This window comes from Meriones unguiculatus, chromosome 14 (assembly GCF_030254825.1).
Source record: "Meriones unguiculatus strain TT.TT164.6M chromosome 14, Bangor_MerUng_6.1, whole genome shotgun sequence".
In the NCBI taxonomy this organism is placed as follows: domain Eukaryota; kingdom Metazoa; phylum Chordata; class Mammalia; order Rodentia; family Muridae; genus Meriones; species Meriones unguiculatus.
The window spans coordinates 68,396,613-68,424,115 of record NC_083361.1 but is presented as its reverse complement, the minus strand read 5'-3'; the positions used below and the strand labels follow the sequence as shown (position 1 = coordinate 68,424,115).

The following is a 27,503-nucleotide window of genomic DNA, read 5'->3' as shown; positions in this document are numbered from 1 at the left end:
AGCTTTGAGATGGTGAGATGGTCTGAGTTGTCCTAGCCTTGAATTCATCATTTTGCCTCAGCTTCCCAAGTAACTAGGGTTATAGGCCTGGGTTACCAGGCTTGGCTTCCCTACTGAAACTGAGAAGGGCTTGCCTCAGACGCGAGGATCGAAAGGAGGTACAGGAGGCGCCTAGAAAACGACATAAACTTTAATAAAAAGACGGTTCAATTTCCTCTGGCACAGGCTGCCCAGGCCTGTCTGATTCTGCCACTGTGGCAGGAAGGGCGAACCCTCAGCAGTCTTCTGATGGCGACTACACCGTACCTTGGGCTTTTGACTCCTCTGGGAAAGGAATTCCTTGTTGCCCAGTGACCTCTAGCCCCAAGCCACACCCAGGGTTCAGACCCATCCTTTTAGCAATAAACCCAGCCTAAGGCTTGATAAGCAGAGATGCATACAGGTTGGCCTTAGCCCTTCATCTTTTAGTCTTTACCGATCCCCAAAAAAATCTTAGAATGTTGAAGAATTCTTGATGCCTTTGTGTTTTGCCTTTTGCAAGCAACGGTCCTGGCCAGAGCTTTTCAAACTGGAACTTGATGGCAGTCTTTCAATTAGCAAAGATTGAAGGCCCTTTACTCTTGGTTGAGTGCTGGGCTTCCCTTCTTTTACCTGTGTTGGATGATGTTAAGGAGTGGGCTGGAATGCTACAGCATTGGTGCAGAGGCTGGGCATAGGGTGAGGTTCCCATTGGCTCCTCTGTGTTCAGAGTTTACCACGGAGGGCTCGGTCCATGAGTCACTTTCCTGTCTTTCGGGATGCAGAAGATAGCCCTGCTTTGGGGTTAAAGTGGATGGCACTGATCCAGTCAGGGCTCGGTTTATGGCTTCTAGCCTTCTGCTGGCTTGGCCTTCTGCAGTAGAAACATGGACCCTACTAAGTTGTAGTATTCACAGAAGAGATGTTCTCACCTCTTTCCCACCTGTGGTCCAGTTACACAGAAGAATAGCATCCCATGCTTCCCTCCAGGGTCTGTGTCACCCTGTATTTTAATTAGTCTGTTTACACATCCATTTCCCTGTTAACTGCTTTTGAGGGCTGGGACTGTTTCTGCCATGACTATCACCAGGGTCACTAGACAGAAGGAAGTAAATAAATGGGGTCCACTGCCTTCCCCCATTCCTACACTACCAGGATTGCCACTTTATATCTTGGAAGCATCCCAGCCATAACACTTGCTACTGGGAATTTCTGTCCGTCAAAAGTGACCAAAGCTAGTTTTGTATACTTACGGCTAGTGAGCCTGCCTCTAGAGCTGGAAAAAGAGTGCTTCCCAGATTTCTTCATTGACACTGAACAGGGACCAATGGCTGCTGAATCTCCTATCCCGTTGAAGTTCCTGGACTGCAGATGGTACCGGGGATGCTGTGCAATTGCGGGATTGATGCTTGATAGTGGCCCTAAGATCCTGGGGATCAATTCGTGGGGCCGGAGTGGTTGCAGGAAATGAGGAGGGACCTGCTCTGAGGCAGCCCCTCTCAGGAACACCAGTGGGACCAAATTCACAGGTTGCAGTTCTTGACTGCCCAGCCCGTCCTGGTGAAATCTAGGCTAGAGGAGAAGAGCAGCCCCTTACCATATTTCTTGTGAGGCTGGGTAGAGTGTTGGAAGAAATATATAACTAAAAAATAAAAAAATTTCTTCCAGGCCATAGCCACTGTTTTAACTAGTTATTCTTTCCAGGTTCAACAAAAATAGAGGGCCCAACAGGTTGGCTACTAGCCAGTGAAAACGGCGGCAGCTGTTTTGTCGGCCCGCGATTGTCTAATGGCTCCCACTGGAGCCGGGCACTGGCATTGCTAGGGTGATTACACAGAAGCCACTGAGCATGGTGTTAGCCTTGTTATTTGTCAGTCATGAGTTGTGGGTCACTGTGAAACAGAAATAGAGACAGCAAGTCTCTGGCAACTGAGAAAGGTGGGGGCTGCACTTTGCTGGATTGCGACACCAAACCCAAGGGAGCCTGGGAACAGATGTCATGGAACCAACAGACCCTCTCCCAGGCTCCCGTGACAGATACCGTCACATAAACCTCCTTTGGTGGAGCCACCACCACGTGTTGGCATCACAGCCCTTGTTCCCTGGCTTTGTGACAGGCTTCGCAGGGACCCTCACCCGATACTCATGAAGCTTTCTGTGGCCCCGGTGGCTGGGGTACAGCATGCGGGTGAGCTGCTCTACAATACCCAGGCTTCGGATGAGATTCTCTCTTTGTAACAGGAGCTTCATCCGCTCAAGCTCTTCCTCTTCTATAATGTCCTGAGGCTGCATAGTGTCCAGGTGTACTGGGAGCAGCTACAAGGTACAGGAGAGATACAGGATGTCCAAGATGAGTCTCACACCATCAGCAAGGATGGCCGCAGGACCCCTGCCCACTGTACCCCCTCCTCTCCCCAGACCCCACTGTAAGACCCCCTTAGCTGTCCATTCTCTCACCTTCTGTTCCGAAGGTCAGATCCACTTTACTAGCTAGAGACTTAGCTCTCTCAAGCAAGGGGAGAGAGGACAGCAGGGGTTCCCTTCTCTAGTAGCCCCAATTTAGTTTCATGTGAAGAGATAAGAACCACAGCCCCTGACACCTCTTTGTCCCGGTTCCGGCTCCTGTAAGGCAAGTTGGTGGCAAAGCACCGTGTCATTGCTCTGGCACGGCTTTTCTCCCCAGCTGATTCACCCTGGTTCTGGTCCTTGTTTTCCTTTCGCTTCTTGGTGCCTGGGTTCTCCTGCTGTTCCTGCTTTAGGCGAATCTCTTCTAGTTGCTGCCTGACAAGACACAGCAGTTTCAGACAATGAAGAGACTGTGTGGGAAAAATGGAGGGTGAGGGAAAACAGGATGGGCTAATAAAAGGAAATCATGATGGGTTGCTGGAACTGATTAGAGCGGATAGGAAAGAATCATTAAGAATCTCTTAATGTCCCCGCAGTCTAGGAGGCAGAGACAGGCTGGTCTCTCTAAGTTCTAGGCCAGTCTGGTCTACAGAGCAAGGTCCAGGACAGCCAAGGCTATATACACAGAGAAACCCTTTCTCAGAAGAAAGAAAAAAAATCTGTGGGTGGACTGGGGTGGTAGCTCATGCTGTCAAGTCCTTGCCCTGAAGGCACGAAGTCAGTTGACACCTTTGGTCCGGGCCCCACAGCTAATGTATGGACTCACCACTGTGCTTTCCCCACCCCATCCCTGTGCTCAACCTGTGTCCCCTGTTGGACTTGCTCTCTATGTTTCTGACCCGAAAGCCTGTTATTATGGCTGTCTCCTTGAACTCAGGTTCAAGCCCCAAGACCTGTGGGGGGAAAAAAAAAGCCAGGTGTAGTGGCACATTCTTGTATCTCAGCACTGGGGAGGCAAAAATTAGGCAAGTCGCTGGCCAGCTAGCCTAGTCTACTTGGTGAGTTTCAGGCCAATGAAAAATATAAAGGGGGCCAGATATGGTAGCACACACTTCTAGTCCCAGCACTTGGGAAGCAGAGCTCTATGAAGTTGAGGTCAGCCTCATCTGTATTATACAGCAAGTTCCAGGCCAGTCAAAGCTATACACTGAAACCCAGTTTTAAAAACACAGAACTTTAAAAAAAATAATAAAGAATAATAACAAAACTGGGCTTGGTAGCACACGCCTGTAATTTGGGGGTGGGGCAGAAGCAGGCAGATCTCTGTGAGTTTGAGGCCAGCCTGGTCTACAGAGCGAGTCCAAGACAGCCAGGGCTACACGGAGAAACCCTGTTTCGAAAAACAAAAGACAAAACAAACAAAGAAGAACAACCAAGTGAGAGTGGCAAGATGTGATCAACTGGTAAAGGTGCTTACAACCAAATCTGACCACCATGTTCATTCACGGGAGCCCGCATGGCGGGAGGAGTCAACTGACCCCCGAAAGATCTTCTGGCTTCCACAAGTGCACGAGGTACACACACTCACAAAGAAATAAGTGCAATCTTTACATATTTAAAAACACACAAAGCAAGGTGAACGGCGGAGGTCGTCCACCGGCCTCCACATGCGTACGTGCGCACACATATATTGCATACAAATACATGAGTGAAGGCGTGCCTGTGCATGCCTGCATGCAGAGAGAACCTGCCAGGGAGCAACTCCACTTCAGGATTTGCCCCTCACCCACCTGGACAGAAGAAAATGCCGCCGCCAAGGGTACCTGGCACACTCCTCTCTGGCCTTGGAGGCAGCAGTCTCCTGGAACAGGGAGCCATTGTGCTTGAAGAAGGGCGCATATTTGTCTGAATCAGGCCCGGGGTAGATCCGCCGGTATCCCCCCAGGTGGGAATCTTCATAGCGTTCCTGGTCCTGCATGGCGGCCTGGGATGACTCGATCTGTTCTCGCCTATGGAAACCAAGCTCAGGGAAGTCAGAGGAGGGAGAAAATACCAGCCAAAGCATTCAGAACCTGCCACTGGCTGCCTGGTCTTCCTGAACCATGCCTGTGGAGAGACGCACCCAAGCTCATGGCCAGCCCCACCATATACGTAATCATCAAATTAGTGTGGTTTCCAGAATTCTGATTCTCTGCCTGTGTGCAGAATGATCTATTCATGAGCAGACACTCTAAGTTACCACAGTCTTTTGTATTCCTGATTGTAAGTGTAATACCCATACACTACAGAAAATGTGAAAGAAAAGGATTAAACTGGATGGACTAAAGGTTTGTAATCCTAACACTGGGAAGGCAGACGCCGGAGGAGCTAGAGTCCAAAATCAGCCTCAGCTCCATAGAGAGATCAAGGCCAGCTCGTCAGCGTCAGAAAAGGTGCTACCTACCGGCCAGGATGCAGCACAGCGATAAAGCATGTGCTTCTCACACGTGAGGCACACAGTTCAACCCAGACTGAAAAAGAAAGACGCTTATATTTTAAGCGTTTGTCCATTTACTTGAGACAAGATCGTGCTAAGTGGCTCAAGCTGGCCTCGAACTCATGATTCTCCCAATTCTACCTCCTGAGGGCTGGGATATAGTCCCAAGCCACTGCACCGGGACTCCTTTATTTCTTTAGTCCAGCGTCTTCTGTCCACTTTCCTCCCCGGAAGACAGGATTCATTCAGATGTGCCGGCCAGTCTTTTGAGAGTATTCAGGGTGCTTACAATTATCCTTCACTCCCATTCACCACACTAATATCTGAGTGCCTGCCATGTGCCAGACCTTAAGGCTATTTTGAGGAATCAAATTTACTTTGCCTCTGCATATCAAGATGCAAATAGAGAAAAGCAATGTCATTATCCAGCCATTCAACTCAACCTTATGTCTCATTAGCAAATTACAAATTCAGTATCATCAACCAGTTATGTTTGTAACCTATTTTATAGTGAAAATAATGGGTGACAACTCAAACTATTTCCTAATAAGCACTGAACTGTTTCCTATGTGTCATTACTACAAGGATTATCAGGAATTGGTTTTTAATTGAGCTTTATTAGAAAACAAACTAGTTCCCCGCCAAGGCTCAGGCACTTTTGTGGAAGAGGGGAAGAAAGATCATAAGAGCTAGTCAAAAATAAATAAATAAATAGACAGACAGACAGATAGATAGATAGATAGATACATACATACATAAAGAAAGAAGGAGGAGGAGGAGGAAGAAAAATCAGGGAGAACTGAGGCAAATGAAGAGTCTTTTGCCATGACAGGACCGATGTGCCCAGGACTGCACAGCAACTGTGGCTGCCTGCACAGGACCTGCAAGTGATCACTAGTGCAGTCAATACTCCAGTTTGGGGGAGGGGGGACTCACAAGCCCTGATCCCTGGATGAGAAACGACTCACAGCTGATGCCTTCTGGAGAGAGGGAGAGTTGGTTCCCTTTAAGAGTGTGGCACCAATGCTCCAGGGGACGGCCTCACTCCGGGGGGGGGGGGGTATAGAGACAGCACAAAGAGACTTGGTAACCCGTTATTAAAAAGAGAGAAAAGAGACAAGGAGTTGGAAGGGTAGATCTGGGAGGAGTTGAGAGTTGGAATTGGGGTGGGCTGAATATGGTAAAAATACATTTTATGCATGTATGAAATTCTGAAGAATAAATAAAACTATAGTGTTAAAAAAATAGCTGGGAGTTAAATGGTGCATCATTAGTTCAAGGCCTGCCTGGGCTACATAGGAGTTCCACCCTGAACTGTATATATCGAGAACCTGTGTCAAAAAATAAATAACAGAACAAAACAACCCCCCAAGCAGCTAATCGCACTACAGAAAGTTCCTTGTGTGCCTTGTGAAGAAAGCTACAGAGTGTGCCTTATGCAACAGTCTGGTAGACAAGGAGAAATTATTTTTGGATAAACACATTTAGACTTTTAAATGCTTGTGCAAATATAAAGATGACAGTAGTGATGTGGTCCGGCTGAAAACTGATTGCTGCAGAAGAGGGACATGAAAGACTTCAATGTATATTTTTTAATATGTCTTTATAATATATTATATATTATCTATGCCAAAAGAAGGGTTTGAAAGCTAATCAGCTCCTTGTAGCCTTCTCCTTCTTTTATGAAAGGAATAACAAAGAAGTTAAGTTGCACAACTAAACACCTACTAGGACCTGCGAGGTGGCTCAAGGGATAATGGCACTTGCAGCCAAGCCCAAGGACCTAAGTTCAATTCTCAGGACCCACCAAGGAGAGAACCATCTCTCACTTGTCCTCTGACCACAGGTCTGGCCTGGCACACGTGCGGAAACACAAACACACACACACATCGAAAAAGAACTAGATAAACTTGTACCATATTAGCTTAAAAATAAATAAACTGGGCACCAAGACTCACACCTTTGATCCCAGCCACGGTGAGGCAGAGGCTGGTAGATCTCTGAGAGTTTGAGACCAACCTGGTCTACATATCTAGGTCCAGGCCAGCTAGAGACCTGTCTCAAATAAACAAACATCTATCAGATACCAGGCACACCTGACTTCTCGTGGCTGTTGGTGGCATGGGAAAAGCCGTTCCTTGACTCGACGCTTGTCTTCTTCAATCACCTTCTTTTTGTCACATCCCCGGAGGTTGACGAGGTTCATGGCGTCACAGAGAAGTGCATCCTTCACCTCTCGATCCAGGCGGGAGTCTGTGGTGAAGCTTGGGGAGTGGTTTACCTGCCAAGAGGAGTCCTTATTGCCCCTTTCCTAGACCACCTGAGCAGCTCTAACTGCAGGCCTGGAGACAAACAGCTCCGGCCTGCGGCCCGAGCCGACAGCTGAGAGGAGATTTGCCCAGTCTGCAGGCTAGTGAGCGAAAAACAGACAACTCGACTGCAGAAACTGGGTCCTCAAGGGCAAGGCCTACTCCAAAAGCACTGGAGAAGCCTAAACATGGATTACTATGCTTGCTTGCTTGCTTGCTTTTAGTGGGTGTCTGAGACGGGCTCTCATAGAATCCAGGCTAGCCTCAAATTCACCATGTAGCTGAGGCTCATTCTGACGTCATGATCCTCCTTCCTCCATTTCTCAGGCACAGAGATCACAGGCATGTGCCCCCATGCCCAGTCTGAATTGCTACTGTAGAGGTCAAAGACTATCACTCTCTGTCGCAGCAGATGATGGAAATCTTACACTTTCGCTCGGTTCTTACCCGCCCTGAGCCTTCTACCTCCTCATCCCCCCTCTTCTGCCATGTAAGTGTAGTCCTTCCCAGGCGAGGCCTGTTGCCTTTGGCCTTGTCAGGTCCAAAGAAATCTTACCTCTAGAAGCCAGGGCTTGAGCTTGTGGTCCAGTAAGATGTCAAAGCCCAGGATCTCAAAGCAGGCGCATGTGCCTCCACACAGGTATTGGGGGAAGCAGGTGCGATAGTTGTGGCGAAGAACAGAGTGGGCTGAGATGATGGTTTTGATGATGATGTCTTCGATGTCCCCCCACATCTCTCGGGGGTCATAGCTGTGTTCTCGCAGCCAGGCATTGAGTGTCGACAGCTTCCTATGAGGCCCAGTGCTCAGAGGAGGACCGATTTCCATGCCAGCAGGACCTGGCTGCAGGCAGGAGGCTCCCTGACTTTAACCCCATTTCCATGTCTGGGACCCTGGGCTGCAAAGCACTGCTTAGCAGCTGGGAGCTGGGATCAGTTACCGGGACTCTAGGTTAATGAGTCTATGCTTAAGAGCTCAGACACAGAGATTCCTGGGAAATGAGCTTCCCAGGTGCCACTTGGGTTTCATGGGCTTCTGAGACTTCAAGGGGAGGAAGCAGGGGAAAACAGAATAGGGGATACCTCTTGCTGCCCACGGCATCATCTCGGACAAAATTCTCATTGTGTTTATTGATCGCGTAGTTGGTCAGGTGCATGCAGACCTCCTCCTGTGGGGTGAATGACACTACATTGGCTCATGCTGCCTCTGCCTCTCCGGCCCTTCAGCGACTTCTCATCACCCACTGCTTTGCCCCAAGATTGCTCATCTCCTGGCCCTCTTCACCAGGGACTTTTCCTGCATGGTCCTGGGAAAGAGGCTGGGCTGGAGAACTCCATTAGAAACCTTGCCTTGGCCACCACCCAGTCAGCACGCCCCCAGGGACTCCGGCTCCCACTGACTTCCTTCCTTGGTCTTGGCTGACAAGGACACACTTTTCTGCCATGTTTGTGCCTAGAGCCACGGCACTCATGGCGACGGAAGAGAAGAGGGCGCCACCCCGCCTCCTCACCAGGTTGTTATGGCTAGGCTCCACATACGGCATGGTGGCAAAACGGGCCAGGCCTTCCTCATACATGAAGATCCGGAGAGGGTCACAGGAAGTGATCAGAACATAGATTCGCATGTCAAACTTGAAGCCATCAATGAGGAAGGGCTAAGAGCATGCAAACCCGGGGGGAATACTAATGAACTTCCGAAGTGAGTATTACATGCAATAAGTGGTTATTAAAGGTGCTTCCAATACGTAAAACGCTGAATCCTCACAATAAGCATATCAAGCAGTTACTGTTATTATTCTCATTTAACAGTGAGGAAACAGAGCCAAGGAAAGGGTCAGATAACTGCCCGGAGATCGTATGTCTGGGAAATGGGAAAGCTGCGAGTCGAACCCAGGCTGCCTAGCTCTAAACAGTGGCACCGTCTGTCTGTAAGACAACGAAGACAGCAAGGAGGGCAGGAGCCTACAATTGACTTCTGGCCCTGGTATATGAGGGATGTGGCATCCTAGTGTGGGGACAGGCCTGGGGGTTCCGAGGTGGCCTTCACCTTGGTGATGTACTGTTGGCAGATCATATGCTCTCCTGGCTTGATTTCCTTGGGGGTTCTGGTGATAAAGATGCCACGCCCCTGACAGCCGCTATCTGGCTTGCAGATATAAGTGCGGGTTTTCCGCTGACGACCGTAGGCCTGGAACTCCCCATAGCTACATGCAGAGAGAGGCTGGTCAAAGGGTTTCTGTGCATCCTGACTGTCCTGGGACCCCCATGGCCAGCTTCTTGTTATCTATTTCCAGGCTGTTCTTGGTGGACTTAGCCTCGGACCCACTTTGCTTTGGCCAGCTGAAACTTTCTTTTTTGAGACGAAGTCTCTCTTTGTAACCCTGGCTATCCTCTACTTGCTATGTAGTCCAGGCTGGCCTCTAACTTAGAGAAATCTTCTTGCCTCCTCTGCCTCCCGAGTCCTGGGATCAAAGGCCTGAGCCACCACTCCCGGCCAGCTGAATCTTTCATGGTCCTGTTCCAACCCTCTGAAACAAGCCTACAAGACTACAGAGAGTGAGTCCTCATCCTGCCCCCAGGGTCTAGGCTCACTCACTCTGCAGGGAGGCACCAGGTTCGTGGGAAGATGTTGTACTCAGTAGGGTAGAGCTTCTGCATGCGGTTGAGGTTCCGAGCCAGCAGGTCTTTGCGGCAGATTTCTGTCATGCCAGGGAAGTGGTTGATTTTCTGAAACAGAGTCAGCTTGTTATACTGTTCCCCCGAGTAGCAAGTTACAGCTCCCAGGACCTGGGCATCCCGGGAAGCCATAGAAGGGGTCTGGGAAGGAAAGGAAGACGTCAGAGTGGGTGGCAGCACTGTTATCGAGTCAGCAAGGGCGAGACAGGAAGCTTCCAAGGGGCGGGTGAGAAATCCCTCCACGGCCTCTCCCCAGCACAAATCTACACACACCAAGGCTGAAAAAAGGAAAGACAGCTGGAAAAGCGTAGACTAGCCAGGACCTTGTGCCCTCCAGCCACCTCCTCACACCTCTCAGCTCACCAGATAATGATGCTGTCAGTGGTTCTAGGTTCAATTCCCCTCAAAACACACACACACACACACACACACACACACACACACACACACACGGTTTAAAAGAGGAATAATGATAGATGAAAACACAAAGAAATAATAAGAATCACATTTCCTTGAAGACACAAAGGAGCAAAGAAAACTGAGTAGAGTGTAGAGAATGCACACAACCGCACCTAGAGGCCACACACCGAGAGCTGCTGTCTGCTGGAGGCCCTTAGCTGTTCCTCCCTGCAGGAATGGCAGGCAGAGTGCAGGACGGCTGAGCGTGCTCAGCAGTCCTCAGTCACTAGCTGTGCAAACCCCGTGTCCTAGGCTTCCTGTCCTCTCTTTAACAAACGGCATCTGCCATTCAGGGATGTTAAGGATTTCATAAAGAAGCAATGTAAAACCACCTTAACGGCATTTGACCAGTTGCAGAGGAATCCCTCAGTGGAAGCTGTTCATTACCGTTAGCTAGAGGTCGTCACTGACAGCTGCTCCCTGCACACCCCGGCTTTGAGGCTTCTCCAGTCTTTACAGTAGTTGCTCTCTCCTAGCTTCCTCCTTTAAGACTAGGTGAGGACAGGTTACAGTGTCCTGGACTCCCTTCCTAGATTCCCTGAACGAAGCCTACTGACCCTTTTGTGCTGCATAGTGACATTTCAGTTAAGGACAGACTACATGCCCGATAGTGGTCTTAACAAACTTTATCACCCAGTGACGTAGCAGACATTTGTTCAGTATACTTATGTTGTTGAAATCACCCACCAAGCCACTCCTCGCAAATGTATCCTTGTCAGTAAGCCACACGACTTCACCACACACAATGACACACTGTCTTGTTTTTTTGTTGCTTTTGAGCCAGGGTCATGATATATAGCCCAAGATATATAGCCTCAAATACTTCATCGTCTTGACTCAGCCTGCTGGGATTACCGTCCTGTATCTCCATACCATGCCTAGCCCCATGCATGTATTTCTGGCTGGCTCTCTCTCTCTCCCACCCCCCTTCCCTGTTGGGGAGTTGATTTTTTTTCTTTTGAGCCTGATGTATGTAGGATGGCCTTAGGCTCCTCCTGATCCTTGTTTTCACCTCCCAAATTCTGGGATCATTTGTGTATTTTGCCACACGTGGCTCTTCGACATTATCTCTCAGCAGCCTGGCATCTACTTTCTTGGTAGCTGTGTGATGCTAAGCTGCTTACATACTAAACCATTCAGCTTGCCTAAGCACTAGTCCCCATTTTTTTGGATACTGAAAATTGAACTCAGTGCCTTGTGCATACTAGGCAAGCACTCTAGCACTGAGCACTGGGCTACGTCCCAAGCCTTCTGCTGTTAGCTCTAAAGCAGCTTTCCAGTCCTTGCCCCAAGATGGGCACACCTGCTCTCCATGAGGCAGGCAGGTTCCTCAGATGCCACCGGTGTGAACTAATAATGTGACAGGGATGCCCACCAAACACTTACTTCAGATAACAGAGGCTCCAGAGAGCCAAGAGGAGACTATTTTTACTGGAGGCCACCGCCAGTGGCCTCCCTGTCTAGAGAAGGTGCAGCCGTGGAAAGGGGCAGTCTCGGAGTGCCAGGGGCAGACAGGGTGGGAATGTTCATTTTGGATGTTGGGCCAGGATATTGGTACCTGAAACCTCTTCATGTCCATGACTCGTTCCAGTGAGACAGAACAGTCTGTCCAGTACACAGTCCACTCTTCATCCTCTCCTACCTCCTTCAGGCCACACATTTGGGCTGCCCGGCGCACTGTAGAGACAGGGAGGTTAATGCTGCCAGCCGAGGCACCAGCCAGGAACTCTAGCTGCATGGAAGAAGGAATGACCTGACTGACTGCCGACTGCAGGGGCGTGTGGCTCTTACCTCAGCATCTTAGTTACCAGGTCGTGATTCCAAGTTCATGAGGCTAGCAGAGAGCACAAGGGCCAGACAGAAGCCCTGTTGCTCTGGGTCAGGACTGTGTGGGTATCTGCTGACCCTCTGGGGATCAGCGCCACTGCCACTGGGGATCAGAGTCTGGGGCGCACTGCCACCTAAGACTCTGAGTGAATCTTTATACAGATGTCAGTGGGGAAGGATGAAAGCCCTAGCTGGGGATATTACTTACATGATTAAAGCCCCGTGAAAGTGTCTCAGAGGGAAAACATGGTTTGTGTTTTTGAGGTGTCGGAGATTAAAGCTAGGGCTTTTTGCACGGCAGGCAAGCCCTTTACCATTGAGTTATATTCTCGACCCTTCAAAAGCAGCTTTTTTTTTTTTCTTAAGATTTTAATGATCTTTAAACATGTGTATGTGGGTGGGCACATTTGCCAGATCATGCATGGGGAGGTGAGAGGGCAATTTGCAGGAGTTTCCTTCTACCGTGTGGGTTCCCAATATTGAACTAGGGTTGATGAGTGTGTTTATACAATGAGCTGTGTCCCCAGGCCCAAAAGCAGTAACTTTTCCTTATGTTCCTTTTTTGAAGGGTAGGGCAATGGTGACATTCAGTCATTTGTTTGTTTGTTTTTTACAGGGCCTCTTGTAATCCAGGCTATCTATGTAACCAAGAAGAACATTGAACTTCTCATCCTTTTGACTCCATTTCCCAAATTCTGGGATTAGTGGGGTGCTGAGGATCAAATCTAGGGCTTCAGGCATGATAGGCAAGTAGTCTATCAATGAGCTATTTCCTCAGTCACATTTTTCTTTTATTATTTATTATTATTACTTTTTTTTTTTTTGAGACAAGGGTTTCTCTCTGTAGCCCTGGCTGTCTTAGAACTCACTCTGTAGACCAAGCTGGCTTTGAACTCAGAGAGGCTTTCTGAGTGCTGGGACTAAAGTATGTGCCACCACCACCTGCAACCACTTTTTTTTTTTTTTTTTTTTTTTATGATTATCATCGTATATCTACACCTATGTCAATTTTTTTTTGGGGGGGTGGTCAGGGTCTCACTATGTAGCTTTGGTTGTTCCTTCCTCTGTAGGCCAGGCTGACCTGGAACTCATAGAAATCTGCCCACTTCTGCCTCTCACATGTCTGGCTTGTGGTTTGGGGGTTTGGTTCGGTTATGGGGAGGGGCGTTGGCCAGGTGACTGTGGAGATATCCTCCCTACTGATACTAACTGCAACGTCCCAGATGTCAGGAGCTACGTCTGGGGATAGAAGGGAGTCAGGGGCTGGGAGAAGGGCTGTGAGTGTCCCAGGAATGAGATCAACAGTCCCTCTTGCACACGCGGCCGTGAGCGATGGGCTCCGTGCTTACCACTCTCGTACTTGCAGTTGGTCAGGTTGATGGCCAGGACCCTGAAACGAAAAGAGAATAAACATCAGGCAGAGAGGAGGAAAGAACAGGCGCCAGGCTGCCAGGAGCCTGAGTTCCTGGGCAAACTTAAAATACAAACACATTTTCTCTAGAAGCACTTTTTTCCTCCCCAGAGACAGGGTTTCTCTGTGTAGCCCTGGCTCTCCTAGACTTTGTAGACCAGGCTGGCCTCAAACTCACAGAGATATACCTGCTTCTGCCTCCCTGAGTGCTGGGATTACAGGTATATGCCAACGTGCCTGGCTTCTAGAAGCATCTTAAATACCAAACCAACATGCAAAAATTCCAAACTGGGAAGACCCAGATGCTCTGATTTTTTTTTTTTTTTTTTTTTTTTTCTGTTTCGGCAAAAGTGCTTGCTGACAAGCCAAAGGACTTGAGTTCGACCTACGGAACCCACATGGTGGAAGAAGAAATCCAGGACAACAGGACAACCATTTGGGCTACTTCAGTCTTTCTTTTTGGATTTCCTAGAGAGGATTTCTCTGTATAGCCTTGGCTGTCCTGGAATTTGCTCTGTAGACCAGGCTGGCCTTGAACTCAAAGATCCATCTGCCTCTGCCTCCAGAGTGCTGGGCACAAAGGCATTTGCCACCACAGACAACTTTTTTTTTTCTTTTAATGTGAGCATTGTGGATTCAAACTCAAGGTCCTCATGCTTGTGAACCAAGCTCTCTTCTCCAACTGAGCCATCTATCTCATCAGCCCATTGTTACTTGGCTTTTGAGTGAGGGTCTCATACTGCAGTGCATGCTGGTCTAGAACACAGTGATCTTTTTGTCTTGGCCTTCCTAGTGCTGTGATTATAGGCACGCCCCACCATCTGGCTCTCCTCTACCCTCCCAAAGGCTAAAGTGAAAGCTTAAACCCCACCTTTTGGTGCTCCCCTACCAAATGACAGTGTGAAGCCAAGGGGTAACTCTCTAGTCAGACCTCTGGGACATCTAGGGAAAACTTACCTTCGTTTTCTCTTTCTCTTCCTCCTCCCGACTTCCAAATCATCAATGTTTGTTATACTTATGGTTTTCTTAGGAACTTTCTTGGCTACAATAGATAAAGCAACTCCATTTTCATGTTCTTTATAGTCAGGCTTTCCAAGTGCCTGCTGGGAAGCGTTTGGGCTGGTAGCTTCCTCTCTAACGCACTCTTCCTCAGACTCCTCTTCCTCAACATAATCTTCCTCAGATTCACTGGTCTTACAGGTATTGGGCTCCATCCTCTTAGATTCTAAGGGAAGAGGAATGAGAGTGAAATATTTGTCAGACCTCTTTCCAGGCCCAGGAAGCCCTGCAGGAATTCACCCAGAGTCCCTTTAGGGTGCTAGAAGGAAACGTTGCCTTTTCATACCAGTACTACTGAAAAATAGGATGTTTCCAAGTAGAGGGTTGTGGGGAGAATGAGATGCTTGTAAGATGGAAAGCCCTTAACGAAAAGACCCCATCCTCCAGGATCACCCTGTATTATACAACACACTGCAGTGCATGCAGAACAGAGCTTGGTAGGAGCCGCGACGGCGGCCGCTTTGTTTCCTGAATGGGGGAAAAAGAGGTGGCTCACAGAACTGGGAGACTCTTTGCTTTAAAATACCAATGAAGGTAAAAGGCTACCGGGCCGCGATTTCCCTGAGCCGGGGTTCAGTTGTGAACACTTTGGGGTCGGGTATCTGAGGGCTGAGACCATTTGGGCTATGAGAGAGGAAAGGAAACCCACGGCAGACACTGCCCACCCGAGGTTTCGAGGAGAGCTCAGGGGCTGCTGGAGCTGCCCCTAGCGGCCCGGGGCTGGACTCAGCTGGTCGCTCATGGCAGCCCCTCGCTCGCTGAGGCTCTTCCTGGGCGTTGCTGGACGTCGGGGACTGTCTCTTCGTTCCACAGGACTGTCTGTCCCCGCTGTCGCGAGGGGGAGCCCGCTCCCCCTCGGGGTTAACTTCTAGCTCCGAGATCCTGGCGGCGGCGGCGCCTTCTTAAGCAAGCCGACGGCCGCCGCCGCCGCGGTCGCTATGGACACGAAGGCGGCCCCTAGCGTTCTGGGGGCGTGGCCTTGTCGGCAGCCACGCCCACTTTGGAGCCAGCCGGAGCCACGTGGGCCCCGCGCCGTCTGCGTTCGAGGTCCGGGTGCGTAGGTGCCCGTGAGCGAGCACGTTGGAGTGGGTTCGTAACTTCTCTGTTCCACCTTTCCTGGAACCTCTTGGCCAGGCCAAACCAGTCTGCATCTGGGACAAGTAGCTGCTCGAGTTTCTTCTGCATTTCAGAAATGGTGTTACGCATGCCGTCCGCGGCTTTCACCCCCAGGAGCCGAAACAATTCCGTGAGCGAATTACAGAATGAGGCCAGCGAGGTGGCTCAGCGGGTAAAAGTGCTTGCTGACAAGCCAAAGGACTTGAGTTCGACCTACGGAACCCACATGGTGGAAGAAGAAATCCAGGACAACAGTCAATTGTCCTCTCACCCCTATATCCATACCTTGGTATGGTGCCCACCACCACAAAACAAATAAATACTTTTTTAACTTAAAGAAAAAGAAACAACAGTGACCTCATCCAATTGCTCTGTCATTTTCACCTTCTTGTACGTGAAACTCCCCTGCCCCTTTGAATTCCACTAGCTTCCTCCGCCAAACCTAACCCAATTTGTAATTCAGATTATTTTGTGTGGCAAAATCCAGAAAAGAAGCGAATATTTTGTTGTTGTTGTTGACAAAAAGACAAACGTTGCAGAAGGTACATAGATACTGTCTTCTACTTAATCGGTAGTACTGAAAATTTGCCAAAGTAACTGGTTGTGCAGTAATGGAAGCATTTTTTTATTCTTTCAAAATTTTAGAATATTTTTAGAATATATATAATTTTTTTTCTTTTGATTTTTTTCGAGACAGGGTTTCTTTGTGTGACAACCCTGGCTGTCCTGGACTTGCTTTGTAGACCAGGCTGGCTTTGAACTCACAGATATCTACCTGCCTCTGCCTCCCTGAGTGCTGGGATTACAGGCGTGTGCCACTGCACCTGGCAGAACACATATATATTTATGTGTATGAATTTTTGCCTGCATGTATGTATGTGGACCACATCCTTGCTTGGTTCCTATAAAGTCAGAAGAGGGTGTTAGACCCCTTGGGACTAGAGTTACACATAGTGGTAAGCCAACATGTGGGTGATGGGAACTGAACCTAGGGCCTCTGAAAGAGCAACAAAGTACTGTTAACCAGTGAGCCATTTCACCAGTTTTTCATTGTTTTCAAGTGTTTTTCAATTTATGAGTATCTGTGTGTTCCTGAGTGCATATCTGTGTACCCTGTGTGCACAATGCCAGAGGAGGCCAGAAAAAGGTGTTAAATTCCCTGTAACTTAAGTTACAGATGGATGTGAGCAAGTATACAAGTGCTAGGAATTGAACCCAGGTCCTCTTGAAGAGCAGCCAGTGCTCTTAATCACTGAGTCATCTCTCCAGCTCCCTCTTTCATTCTTTTAAAGATTTACTTATTATTTTATGTGTATGGGTGTTTTGCAGGCATTTATAGATGAGTACCACATGTGTGCAATACTCTCAGGGGCCAGAAGAGGTTGTCGGTTCTCTGGAACTGGTGTTACGTATGTTTGTCGGCTGCCAGGTTGGTGCTAGGAACCCAAGAGCAGAAAGTGTTCTCTACAAGAGCAGAAAGTGTTCTTAACTGCTGAGCCATCTCTCTAGGCTCTCATTCTTTTATTCTTAAAATCATTATAGTGATTTAAAGAAGGATTTTCATTCTTTGACAAGTTCATGTATATAAAATGTTTTGATCATATTCATCTTTTAAAAAAGATTTACCTATTTTATGTATACGAGTATATACCTACAGCCAGAACAGGACACTAGATCACGTTGTAGATGGTTGTGAGCCGCTGGGAATTGAACTCAGGACCATCTAGGAAGAACAGACAGTGCTCTTAACCTCTGAGCCATTTCTCCAGCCTGGTCAGACTCATGATGCTCTCTTATCCTATCCCACTGCCTCTGGAAACCCCTCCTCCCAACACATTCCCTTCCTAATTTCATCTTTCCTTTTAAAAAATAACTGAGTTTAATTAGAGTTCCTTGCATGTACGTGGGTATGGAGTTACTTACTATGTCATGGATAACTTTCCACTGACTACACTTAAGAAAACTGACTCCCATTTTCCCAGTAGCTATCAACTGTGTGCCTTCCTCATGTGCCTTCCTCTCCCCACCCTTCCCCAACACACACACACATTGTATTGTTGACAGAGACTGTCTTATGCAGGTCTTTTAACCACAGTCTCTGAATTCGTGATTGCAATTGCAATGTCATGTCCACATGACTGCCTTTACAGATTTCTTCATCCTCTAGTCCTAACCTTCTTTATGTCCCCACATTCCCTGAGCCTTGGGATATGGGTGGGGGGGAAGAAGTCTACTTGATTCTTTTTCTTTTTGTACATTTAAGAATATTTTTATTGCTGGGCCTTTAATCACAACACTCAGGGAGGCAGAGGCAGGCTGATCTCTGTGAGTTCCAGGCCAGCCTGGTCTACAAAGTGAGTCCAGGACAGCCAAGGCTACACAGAGAAACCCTGTTGTGAAAAACCAACCAACAAACCAAACAAGCAAACAAAACAATAAAGGCTGGAGAGATGGGTTAGCAGTTAAGAGCACTGTCTGCTCCTCCAGACATTATATACATTAAAAAAAATATTTAAAAAAAAGAATCTTTTTCTTATAGTCAACAAATCTTCTGTCTTGCTAGTCCTTAAAAGGGGTTTCAAGTACACAAACAAGCATATATTACATGTGTAGAAAAAAAATGTACCCAAAGTTTGCATTAATCCTGACATCTAGTCTATAAACAAAATATTTTGTCACTAAAAGGTCAGTTTAATACATGCTTATTTATTTTGAAACATATATAATCAAACTCTTCCTTTAATTTTAAAATGCTGTTGAGCATAACATTTTCCAGGAAAGTGAGCTTTAAGCTTAGATGGAATTCTGTAAAAAACATATGCAAAGTATACAGTATCTTCTTAGAAATTATACCTTTAACAAGAGATGGTTATTAAAAAGAAAAAATGGTGAAGGCCAGTGTGGTCTACAGGGTGAGTTCCAGGACATCCAAAGCTACATAGAAAAACCCTGTCTTGAGAAACCAAAAACAAAAGAAAGAAAGAAAAGTATATATTTGGAACTTGATGTACCCTGTTCAAGCTCTTTGTTGTAGTTCTCAGAATCATTACCTACTTAAAAGTGATGTCATCTGGTAGTAACTTTTCAAGTCAAATTGAAAGGGTTAGACTAACTTTGTAACCTATATGTCTTCTAAAGCCTATAGTTTTGAGTTTTAGGTCCAGGTTAAGCTAAAGCCTCTTAGTACCTTTCCAGAGAGTGAAGGAATGTGACCCTATCTGTGAGGACAGATATAAAAAAAGGGCAAGCAAGCAATGACCTTCACTCAGCAAAAGAAGGACCAGACCCTTGTCCTTGAGATAGCGTTTCTTAGCAACAAACCTAGACTTCTTCTGAGTAGCTTTTGACCTCCAGCCAAAAGTCTGTAGCCCCTAATCTTCAAGGATGAGCTAACCACCCCCACCTTCAATTGCAGCTGCATCCACACTTGGCAGGACTGGCCAAGCTTGAGCACCTAAGACTAACCAATTATCTTACTTTATAACTTCCTCATCCAATCCTAAATTGCCAAAACTGCAACTTCAAATTTCCCGCAATTTTTCTTTTAAAAACCTAAAGGCCTTTGTCTCCCGGTGCCACTCTTTGCTGACCGGCAGGGGTGACCCCGTTGTACAATGGTTAATAAACCTCTTGCTTTTGCAACGAGTCTTGGTCTGGGGGAGTTTCTGGGAAGGGCACAATTGAACTCCTGAGCTATGAGACCCCAGGTCTTACAAAATAAATGTATTTGCATAAAAAAACAAGGGTGGGACTTCAAGATGGCTCAGCAGGTAAAGGCACCGAGCCTTCTGACCTCAGTTAGAGACTCCTCAGCATCCCCAAGGTGAAAGGAGAGAACTTGAGACACCAAAGAATTAAAAACTGGCTTTTTGGGTTATTGGATTAAAGTTTAAAGCACAAGCCTGAACAAAGGCCAGACAGGTGGAGACGTGTCCAGCTACCTGCAGGGAGGAATCAGCCTTACTGCATTCTTTTCCTGCCCACTAGAGATACAGTTGCTAGGAAACTGGCCCAGATGCCCCTCTACCCTAGGACAGCCAAACAAGGGAAGCCAGACAGTTAATGGCACCCCACAGCCAATCAGTTCAAAATGCAACATCCCTTTTGTGTTTCAACCAACAGACGCTTGCTAGGCTGGGAAGGACTAGGGCCTTTGAATCACCCACCTACCCTGAGCTCCGGGCTCTACTCTCAACTACTGAGAGGTGAGGGTGTAAGCCCAAGCTCTACCTTCAAATAAAGAGATTCTCATGTGTTTTGCAAGACTCAACTCTTGGCAGTATTTTGGGGGCTCGTGAATCCGGCACAACATACTGACCTCCCAAAATTTATCCTCTGATCTAGACACACTCAAACACACAGAAATAAGTTAAAATAAATAAGATGTAACTTTTAAAAAATACATGGGGTTGAGATGTACACGAGTTGGATAGCATGAAGGCCAAATATGCATCTTGGAGGTTAGTCTAATGCTAATTACTGGCCCTCTGGGTAAACCTCTTTAAGTCATTATATCTGATTGGCTAATTAAACAGCTTGTACCTGGGCAGGGCAGAATGGGGTAGGTGTGGCTAAGGTTCTAGGCTTTGGAGAAGCCCAGGAGGAATCACAGGAAGGACAAACAGATGGAAGGAAGAGGATGCCAGGATGTGTTAGCCTGGAGGAAACACCACATGGGCTGAGGAAGGACTCCAGTAATGGCGTGAAAAGGCCCAGATGAAGACTATAAGCAAGTAACATGGGATTATGGATAGAAGGTGGTCCAGTTGAGGAGAATTAAGGTGAATGCATGGGATGGGGGCTGGGAGGTGGATGGTGAGGATATTGAGACAGTGTAAGTGAAGTATCTGCCCTGCCCAAGGTAAACGAGGAAATTAAAACCTATCAGGTGTTGTGTCTCATTATTTGTGATAGCCAGTTAAGTAATACAGCCGTGATAATCTTAGGGCTAATAATAATCAATAATACATAGCCCCACACTATTTTTTTCACTACAACATGTGCACAGAACCCTGGGTTTGATCTCCAGCACACCATAAAACAAGCATAGTTACAGACTCCTGTGACCCCCTAGCATGTGGGAGGTGCCAAGAGACTCAGAAGTTCAAGGTCATTTGGAGCTACATAGTGAGTTCTAGGTGCTCACTAGCATTTCTAAAAACTTTGGGTGTTGTGGCACTCATCTTTAATCCCAAACCCAGGAGGGGAAGTCAGGCTTCCCATTTCTATGAGTTTGAGGCTAGCTTGGTCTACACAGTAAGTTCCAGGACAGCCAGGAATATGTAGACAAATCCTGTCTCAAAACAAACAAAAAGGTAGATTTTCTGAGAAGAAACTGTGTCTCCAAAGACTTTTCTTATCTATGTTGGAATGTTGGTTGGCTTGGCTTGATCTTGTTCAAGTCTTGTGCCAAATACAACATGGGAGGGCAAAGTCAGCCTTCTAGTTATAGGCAAAGCGGGAGGTCTAACTCAGTCAACAGGCTTGCCATTGATTCAGGAAACTAAGGCAGAGTTCTTTGATCTGAGGAGTTTGAGGCTAGCTTGGGCAATACAGCAGACTCCATCTGTTAAAAAAAAAAAAAAAAGAGGAAAGAAAAAGTCAGTGGTGGGCAAAGGACAAGAAAATGGCAGCTGGATGCATCCATAACTCACTTAAGTACAGACTGATGATTCATACCAAAGGTCCAGGTAGCAACTAGTATAGCAGGAAATCTAGTAGAATCATTGTATCTAGAGTAGAAGTTAGAATGAAGTTGTTTTCTAGAAGTGCTTTGACCTTGATCTCTTTGTAGAAAAGTGTTTTGTTTTGAGACAGGGTTTTTCTATGTAGCCTTGACTATCCTGGTCTCAAACTATAGACCAGGCTGGCCTTGAATTCAGAGATCTGCCTGCCTCTGTCTCCGAGTGCTAGGGCTAAAGGTGTATGCCACCACCAAACAGCAGAGATTCATTTATGTGTAAGAGTTTTGTATGCACGTATGTCTGCACACGTGCATACACGTGTTGCAGAAGATGACAACAGACTCCATTACAGACAGTTGAGAGCCACCTCGGAGTGCTGGGGATTGAACCCAGGACCTCTGAGAGTGGCCGGTGCTCTTTACTACTGAGCCATTTCTCCAGTCCTCCAGTGGGTTTCTATTATCTACAGAGTTGTTTTTCTGAAGAACTTTTGCATGACCTTGGTCATAAGACAAGTCAGTCCTAGCATACCTGGAATTCTTAAATTGTTTAGTACTGCACAGAGTATACAATAAGGACTGAAGTTGCAGGGGTGCAAGCTCAGGAAGCATATAGATTAGACTGGGATATTTGGAATGAGGAACTCGGTTTAGCCCCCCTACTTCCCTCCCCCCAAAACCTTTCTGTATAAACAATCAATCCCTGATGCCTGCAAGGACGTATTTCATCCCGGAGTGACCCTTTCTTTGATCAGCTCGTGAGACTCAGACAACTGACAAACCAAGAGTTTGAAACTCTCACACTCTCCACTTTAATTTTTTCTTTTTTTATTAGCAGGTGGTGGTGGTGGTGGCACAGACCTGTAATTTCAGCACTTGGGAGGCAGAGGCAGGCAGATCTCTGTGAGTTTATGGCCAGTCTGATCTGCAGAGCGAGTCCAGGACGGCCAGGGCTGTTACACAGACAAATCCTGTCTTGGAAAAGAAATATATACATTTTTTTTACATTTACTTAAAAAAAATTTTTTTTTGAGGGGGCTGGAGAGATGGCTCAGAGGCTAAGAGCACTGGCTGCCCTTCCAGAGGTCCTGAGTTCAATTCCCAGCAACCACATGGTGGCTCACAACCATCTATAATGAGTTCTGGTGGGCAGGTGTACATGCAGGCAGAACACTACATAATAAATAAATATTAAAAAAATTTTTTTGAGATACATTTACTTGTGTGTACATGTATGGGTGTGTATGAGCCATTGTATGCATGGGATTTTACCACTTGGGCTTTGGAGGTCTAACTCAGTCAACAGGCTTGACAGCAAGCATTCTTCCCACAAAAAAAACCACAACTTCTAAAGATTCATAATTCTTCCTGGGCCATCAGGGCCACCAGCGCTGCCTGCACCTCATCTGCCTGAGTTCGGGGCAGCAGGCAGTCCTGAATGAGGGCCACTGCAGCTGCTTCTGTCAAGCAGCCGAAGTCCTGGGATGTTTTGACAGGTAGGTGGCCAGCCAGTTCACAGAGTGCAACATTGAAAGCCCCACTTTCCTTTACTCCAAAGCTGGACTTACGGGCCCACAGAATGACTCGGATGCCAGTGAGGTCTGAGGAAGACGATGCCGGCCCGGGTGGAGTTCCCCGGGTCACAAATAAGTTATGTGCGATGTCGTGGTCACTCAGGTAATCCGTAGCCCTGCATACCCTGCTAATCAAGGCTTCCAACTCAGGCCCTGGACCGCTGGTGTAGAAGAGGAAGCCGGGAGCTGGGAGCACCTGCAGCAGGTGTATACAGCCCTTTGGGTCTAGGGGTGTGCTTGGCGCACCCTCCACAGGCAGTGGGTGGGCCAGGTAGTAGCCATGCAGGTGGAGATGGTTCACAGAGGCCAAACCTCCCAGGCTGTTGAAGCCAACCCGAAAGCCAGGGTGAGAGCTCAGTAGCACAGCTTCAAGCCCGGCCCGCAGCACTCCCGGCAGCAGGCGCTGGGGGAGCCCAAGAGCAGGCTCAGGCACCAGCAGTACGTGACCCCACTCCAGCGGACTGACGTTGATCATCACAAGGATGTCCTCTTGCTTTGGAGCAGCCGGCCCATTAGGCTGCCTTTGCAGACGGAAGAGAACTTCTCCGGGTTGGATTTTATTGAAGTTAAACTGGTCGGGGTCAAACTCCTGTCTCACACTTCTGATATTCTGGGGGCGCCTCCTCTGTACCCCTCGCTCTATATTCAGCTGAGCTACAAATCCCACGGAACCAGGCAGGATTTGGGTCTGCAGATCTTCTAGGCAGTATCGAAACAGGCCCAGTTCCGCCCGCTGCCTCCACGCAGAGCAGAGGGCAGAGTCGAAGCGGGACAGTGGCGGCGTGTCCAGGGCACTGGGTGAATTCCTTGGCCACTGAATTCCCTTCCCTACGAGGTCTTTCTGTCCGTAGACAAAGTCAGGGATGCCTTGTTCTTCCCAGTCCTCAGGGTTCGGAGGCAGCAGATAGGACGTTTCCTGTGAATCATGTGGCACAGCCATGAAGGCTACCTGAAACAGTCAAGAGATGAAAAGTACATAAATGGAGAGCAGCCCACTTCCAGAGGTTATTCTTGGGTAATATTTTATTCTGATTATAAATTGACAGGGCTGGGAGGTGGTGGTGCAAGCCTTAAATCCCAGCACTTGCGAGGCAGAGGCAGGTGGATCTTTATAAAGTTCGAGGCCAGCCTGGTCTACAGAGCACAGGACAGCAAAGGCTACACAGAGAAACCCTGTGTTGAAGAGGTAACAGGAATCTGTCGCCACACCTCAGAATATTAAGGAAGTGAGTATTTCCTGCTTACAGCCAGACAAAAGGATGCCAGGTCCTTAAGATCAAGAACAGGGATACTGTGATATTCAAGGTTCAACGCAGCAGGGACCTTTACAGCCTGGTCATCACAGATAAGGAGAAGGCACAGACTGGAGTGGTCCCTTCCCTCTAGTTTGGAAGAAAAGGAACTGAAATGAACCAGACCCCCTTATTCGAACTGTGTTATGAATCCTGGAAAGTCAAATAAAAAATTAAAAAAAAAAAGTAATAGGTAATATGTAATCGTGGTAAAATATTTAGAAAACAGACATTGTTCATAATTCTATCAGCTGCAAATGAGGGTGATTTTACTGAAGTGAAAATATATTTAGGGAGCAGGAGAAACGGCTCAGGGTTACTTGACCCAAAGTCTGACAACCTGAGTTTGAGACCCCAGACGGCTCAGGGTTACTTGACCCAAAGTCTGACAACCTGAGTTTGAGACCCCAGATCCAGTTAGGAAGAGAACTAACTCCTGCAAGCTGTTCTCTGACCTCCATGTATGCACTTGCTCACACATAAATACATATAACTAAACACATATTGAGCTGGGTGTGGTGGCACATGCCTTTAGTCTCAGCACTCAGGAGTTACCCAGTTTTTTTGAAGCTAGAGATGATAGTGTGTTGCTTTTAACAAAATGTTCAATTTTACCAATGACGATCCAGGAGTCAGATGCTGGGGTAAAAGCCTGCCAGCTCAGAGAGGCAGAGAAAGCGCCCAGCTGACCTTCCTCCTCAGTCGATGTCACAAAAGCTCTCCTTCCCCATGCTCTCAAACTGACTGTCCCTCCCTTCTTCTTCCTATGTGTATCTCTATACATCCACTGACAGTGTACTCAAACATCCTGCCACGGCAGTGCGTACATAAGAGATCTCAGCACTCAGGAGGCAGAGGTAAGAGAAGCTCTGTAGGTTCAGAGGCCAGCCTGGTCGACATTATGAGTTCCAGGGCAGCCAGGACCACACAGAGAGACCCTGCCTCAAAATAAATTTATAAATACACAGAGAAAAGGAACTCTCAAAAAAACAAGTGAGGAGAAGCTGGCAAGATGGCTCATCAAGTAAACGTACTTGTTGCCAAGCCTGAGGACTGCAGCTCTGTACCCTGAACCTGTGTGGTAGACAGAACAGACCCCTGCAAGTCCTCTTAGCATCACGTTTACAAAGTGGCGTGTGCCACACAAGCCAGTAAGTGTAAATCTAAAAGCAATTTTAAATATGGTAGAAACTGACCAAAAAGATGCTTGGCACCTTGGGCCTCCAACACATACAGCGTACACACACTCACACCACACACCCACTACACACATACTTAGAAAACAATGTACGCTTTGAAGAGGCTGGAGAGACAGCTTAGTGGGTAAAGCAGCTTGCAAAGGTGAAAAGCTGAGTAGCTGAGTTCGAATCCCCAGGACTCAGGTGAATATTGAAAGTGCTACAAGGCTACAATGACAGTGCTCCTACCGTGAGATGGAGGTGGAGACAAACACCCAGGGTGGTCCTATGACCTCCACATGTGTGGCAGGTGCTCATGGACACACAAGTGTGTGCACACAAACATTTACACATGTATGATATACAAAGACCATCTCTCTATCTATATATACATATATAGAGAGATTGTCACATATATATATAATTTATTTTTTAAGGGCTAGGGATGGAGCTCAGCTGGAGGACTACTTATCATATACATAGTCTTGGGTTTGGTCCCCATGACTGAAGAGTGGTGGCACATGCCTGTGAACCCAGCACTTGGGAGGTAAAGACAGGCAGATCAGAAGTTTAGCATCAACTATGTAGTGAATCTGAGGCCAGCCTGAGCTACAAGAGATCCTTTCTCAAAAAAATAAAATAAAAATTACGACTGAGGGTCAGGGGTGGTGATGCACGCCTGCAACTCCAGCATGGGTGAGGCTGTCAGAACCACAACTTCATGTCCAAAAGACATGAGAGAGGGAGAGAGACAAACCAGCTCAGCCTAAGTTTGGTTTCCCTCAGCTTTGCTGTTTCAGACACTCATACTAGTAAACCAGAAAAAAAACAAAACAAAAAAACATAAAACTATTTAATCTCTTAAGTCGTTTTTAAAAGATCCTTCCACAGGAGTCGACTAAGACTATTGGAAAACACAGAAATTACATAATGATTCATAACTTGCACAACTAGTCTGAAGTAGCAATGAAAATAATTTCATGGTTCCTGAAGGATCCCAGCATTAGGAAGGGTGAGGACTACTGTTCTAAAGGAACAGAACTGATGAATAGATAAGAGGAGATTTATTACATTGGTTTACTCCGTATGGTCTGGGAAGACCAACAGTGGTAGTTGCTCGGTCCACAAGGATGATTTCTCAGCAGTTCCAATCTGGTGCTGAACGCCTGGATGGTTCCTGGAAAGCTGCTGGATTTCAGTTTGAGCCAGAAGCTGGAAGTTGATTCTAATGACAACAAAGGAACTGCATAGTGGTAGGAACAGGACAGACACTTATCAGCAAGCCAAGGCAAACAGGCCAAAAGCAGAGTTTCCTTCTTCCGTATCTCTTGTGTGAGTTGCCATCTGAGGGCACTGCCGCAGTGGGTCCTCTCACTTCAAACAACCATATCAAGAAAACCCCTCACAGGAGTGCCCAGCAGTTTGCCTTCTACTTGACTCCAGATCCGAGCAAGTTGACCCGCCAAGATTAACTGTCCCAGAATCCACCTTTCCTCCTCCTAGGAGTTTGGAATCCTCACTTCTTCACGCAGTGTAAATTTGTTCATTCGTACATGCATCTGGTAATCATTTGAATGTCCTGGAGGTTGAAAAGAGAAAAGAGCAAATAGACTAACCTTGGTCCCTACGGCTGGAAGCTCGCACTTTGCGATAGGGTTCAAAGGAAGCTCGTCCGCAGTGACGACGAAACAGGCAGTGGGGATCTGTGGACAGAACCGAACGCCCGAGTCCCGACACATCACTGAAACCGGATCTATGTTTGTAAAATGGAAGCTCACCTGGTCAATTGTTCCACGGACGCGCGATAAAGTGCACAATCCAGGAAACAGTTTCAAGAACCAGCAAGCCAAGCGCCGGTGACGGGGCTGCGGCTCGGGTCCAGTCAGACAGTCTGGGATGGCTCCTCTCGGCAGAGACCCACCGGACCTCCTCCAGCCCCGGTGCCAGCCTGAGTCTGGAGGTTACCCGCCCGCACATGGGGATGAGGTCTCCAGCTCATCCCCCGGCGAAGCGGACGCCTCTCAAGGCTCTGCGCGCAGACGCACCACGGAAGACAGCGAGGGCGTACCGTCTCCGACGCAG

At 47.6% G+C, this 27,503-nt stretch overlaps 2 protein-coding genes across 5 annotated transcripts; both read right to left on the bottom strand.

Moving 5' to 3' along the window:
* Positions 1-211: 211 nt before the first annotated feature.
* Ttll13 (tubulin tyrosine ligase like 13) lies at positions 212-15,458 on the bottom strand. The gene is given in 15 exon segments (XM_060367411.1): positions 212-892; positions 1,272-1,590; positions 2,155-2,334; positions 2,619-2,799; positions 4,188-4,373; positions 6,937-7,121; positions 7,706-7,937; positions 8,230-8,315; positions 8,658-8,801; positions 9,194-9,350; positions 9,743-9,873; positions 11,840-11,958; positions 13,458-13,498; positions 14,477-14,744; positions 15,244-15,458. Coding segments are annotated over 14 exon segments (2,463 nt in total). The 5' UTR covers positions 14,734-14,744; positions 15,244-15,458; the 3' UTR covers positions 212-647.
* Positions 15,459-16,496: 1,038 nt separating this feature from the next.
* Gdpgp1 (GDP-D-glucose phosphorylase 1) lies at positions 16,497-27,503 on the bottom strand. 4 transcript variants are annotated; one of them, XM_060367410.1, is made up of 3 exons: positions 27,038-27,186; positions 22,946-23,900; positions 16,497-21,260 (listed from the first exon to the last, which is right to left on the bottom strand). In XM_060367410.1, exons 1-3 carry the CDS (start codon positions 27,158-27,160, stop codon positions 21,190-21,192), a joined length of 1,149 nt encoding a protein of 382 aa, XP_060223393.1. In that variant the 5' UTR covers positions 27,161-27,186; the 3' UTR covers positions 16,497-21,189. The 4 variants fall into 4 exon arrangements, with proteins under 4 accessions (XP_060223393.1, XP_021509395.2, XP_021509397.2 ...); XM_021653720.2 differs by lacking the exons at positions 16,497-21,260; positions 27,038-27,186 and adding exons at positions 26,493-27,000; positions 27,200-27,503 and having other exon boundaries at positions 22,189-23,900; XM_021653722.2 differs by lacking the exons at positions 16,497-21,260; positions 27,038-27,186 and adding an exon at positions 27,200-27,503 and having other exon boundaries at positions 22,189-23,900.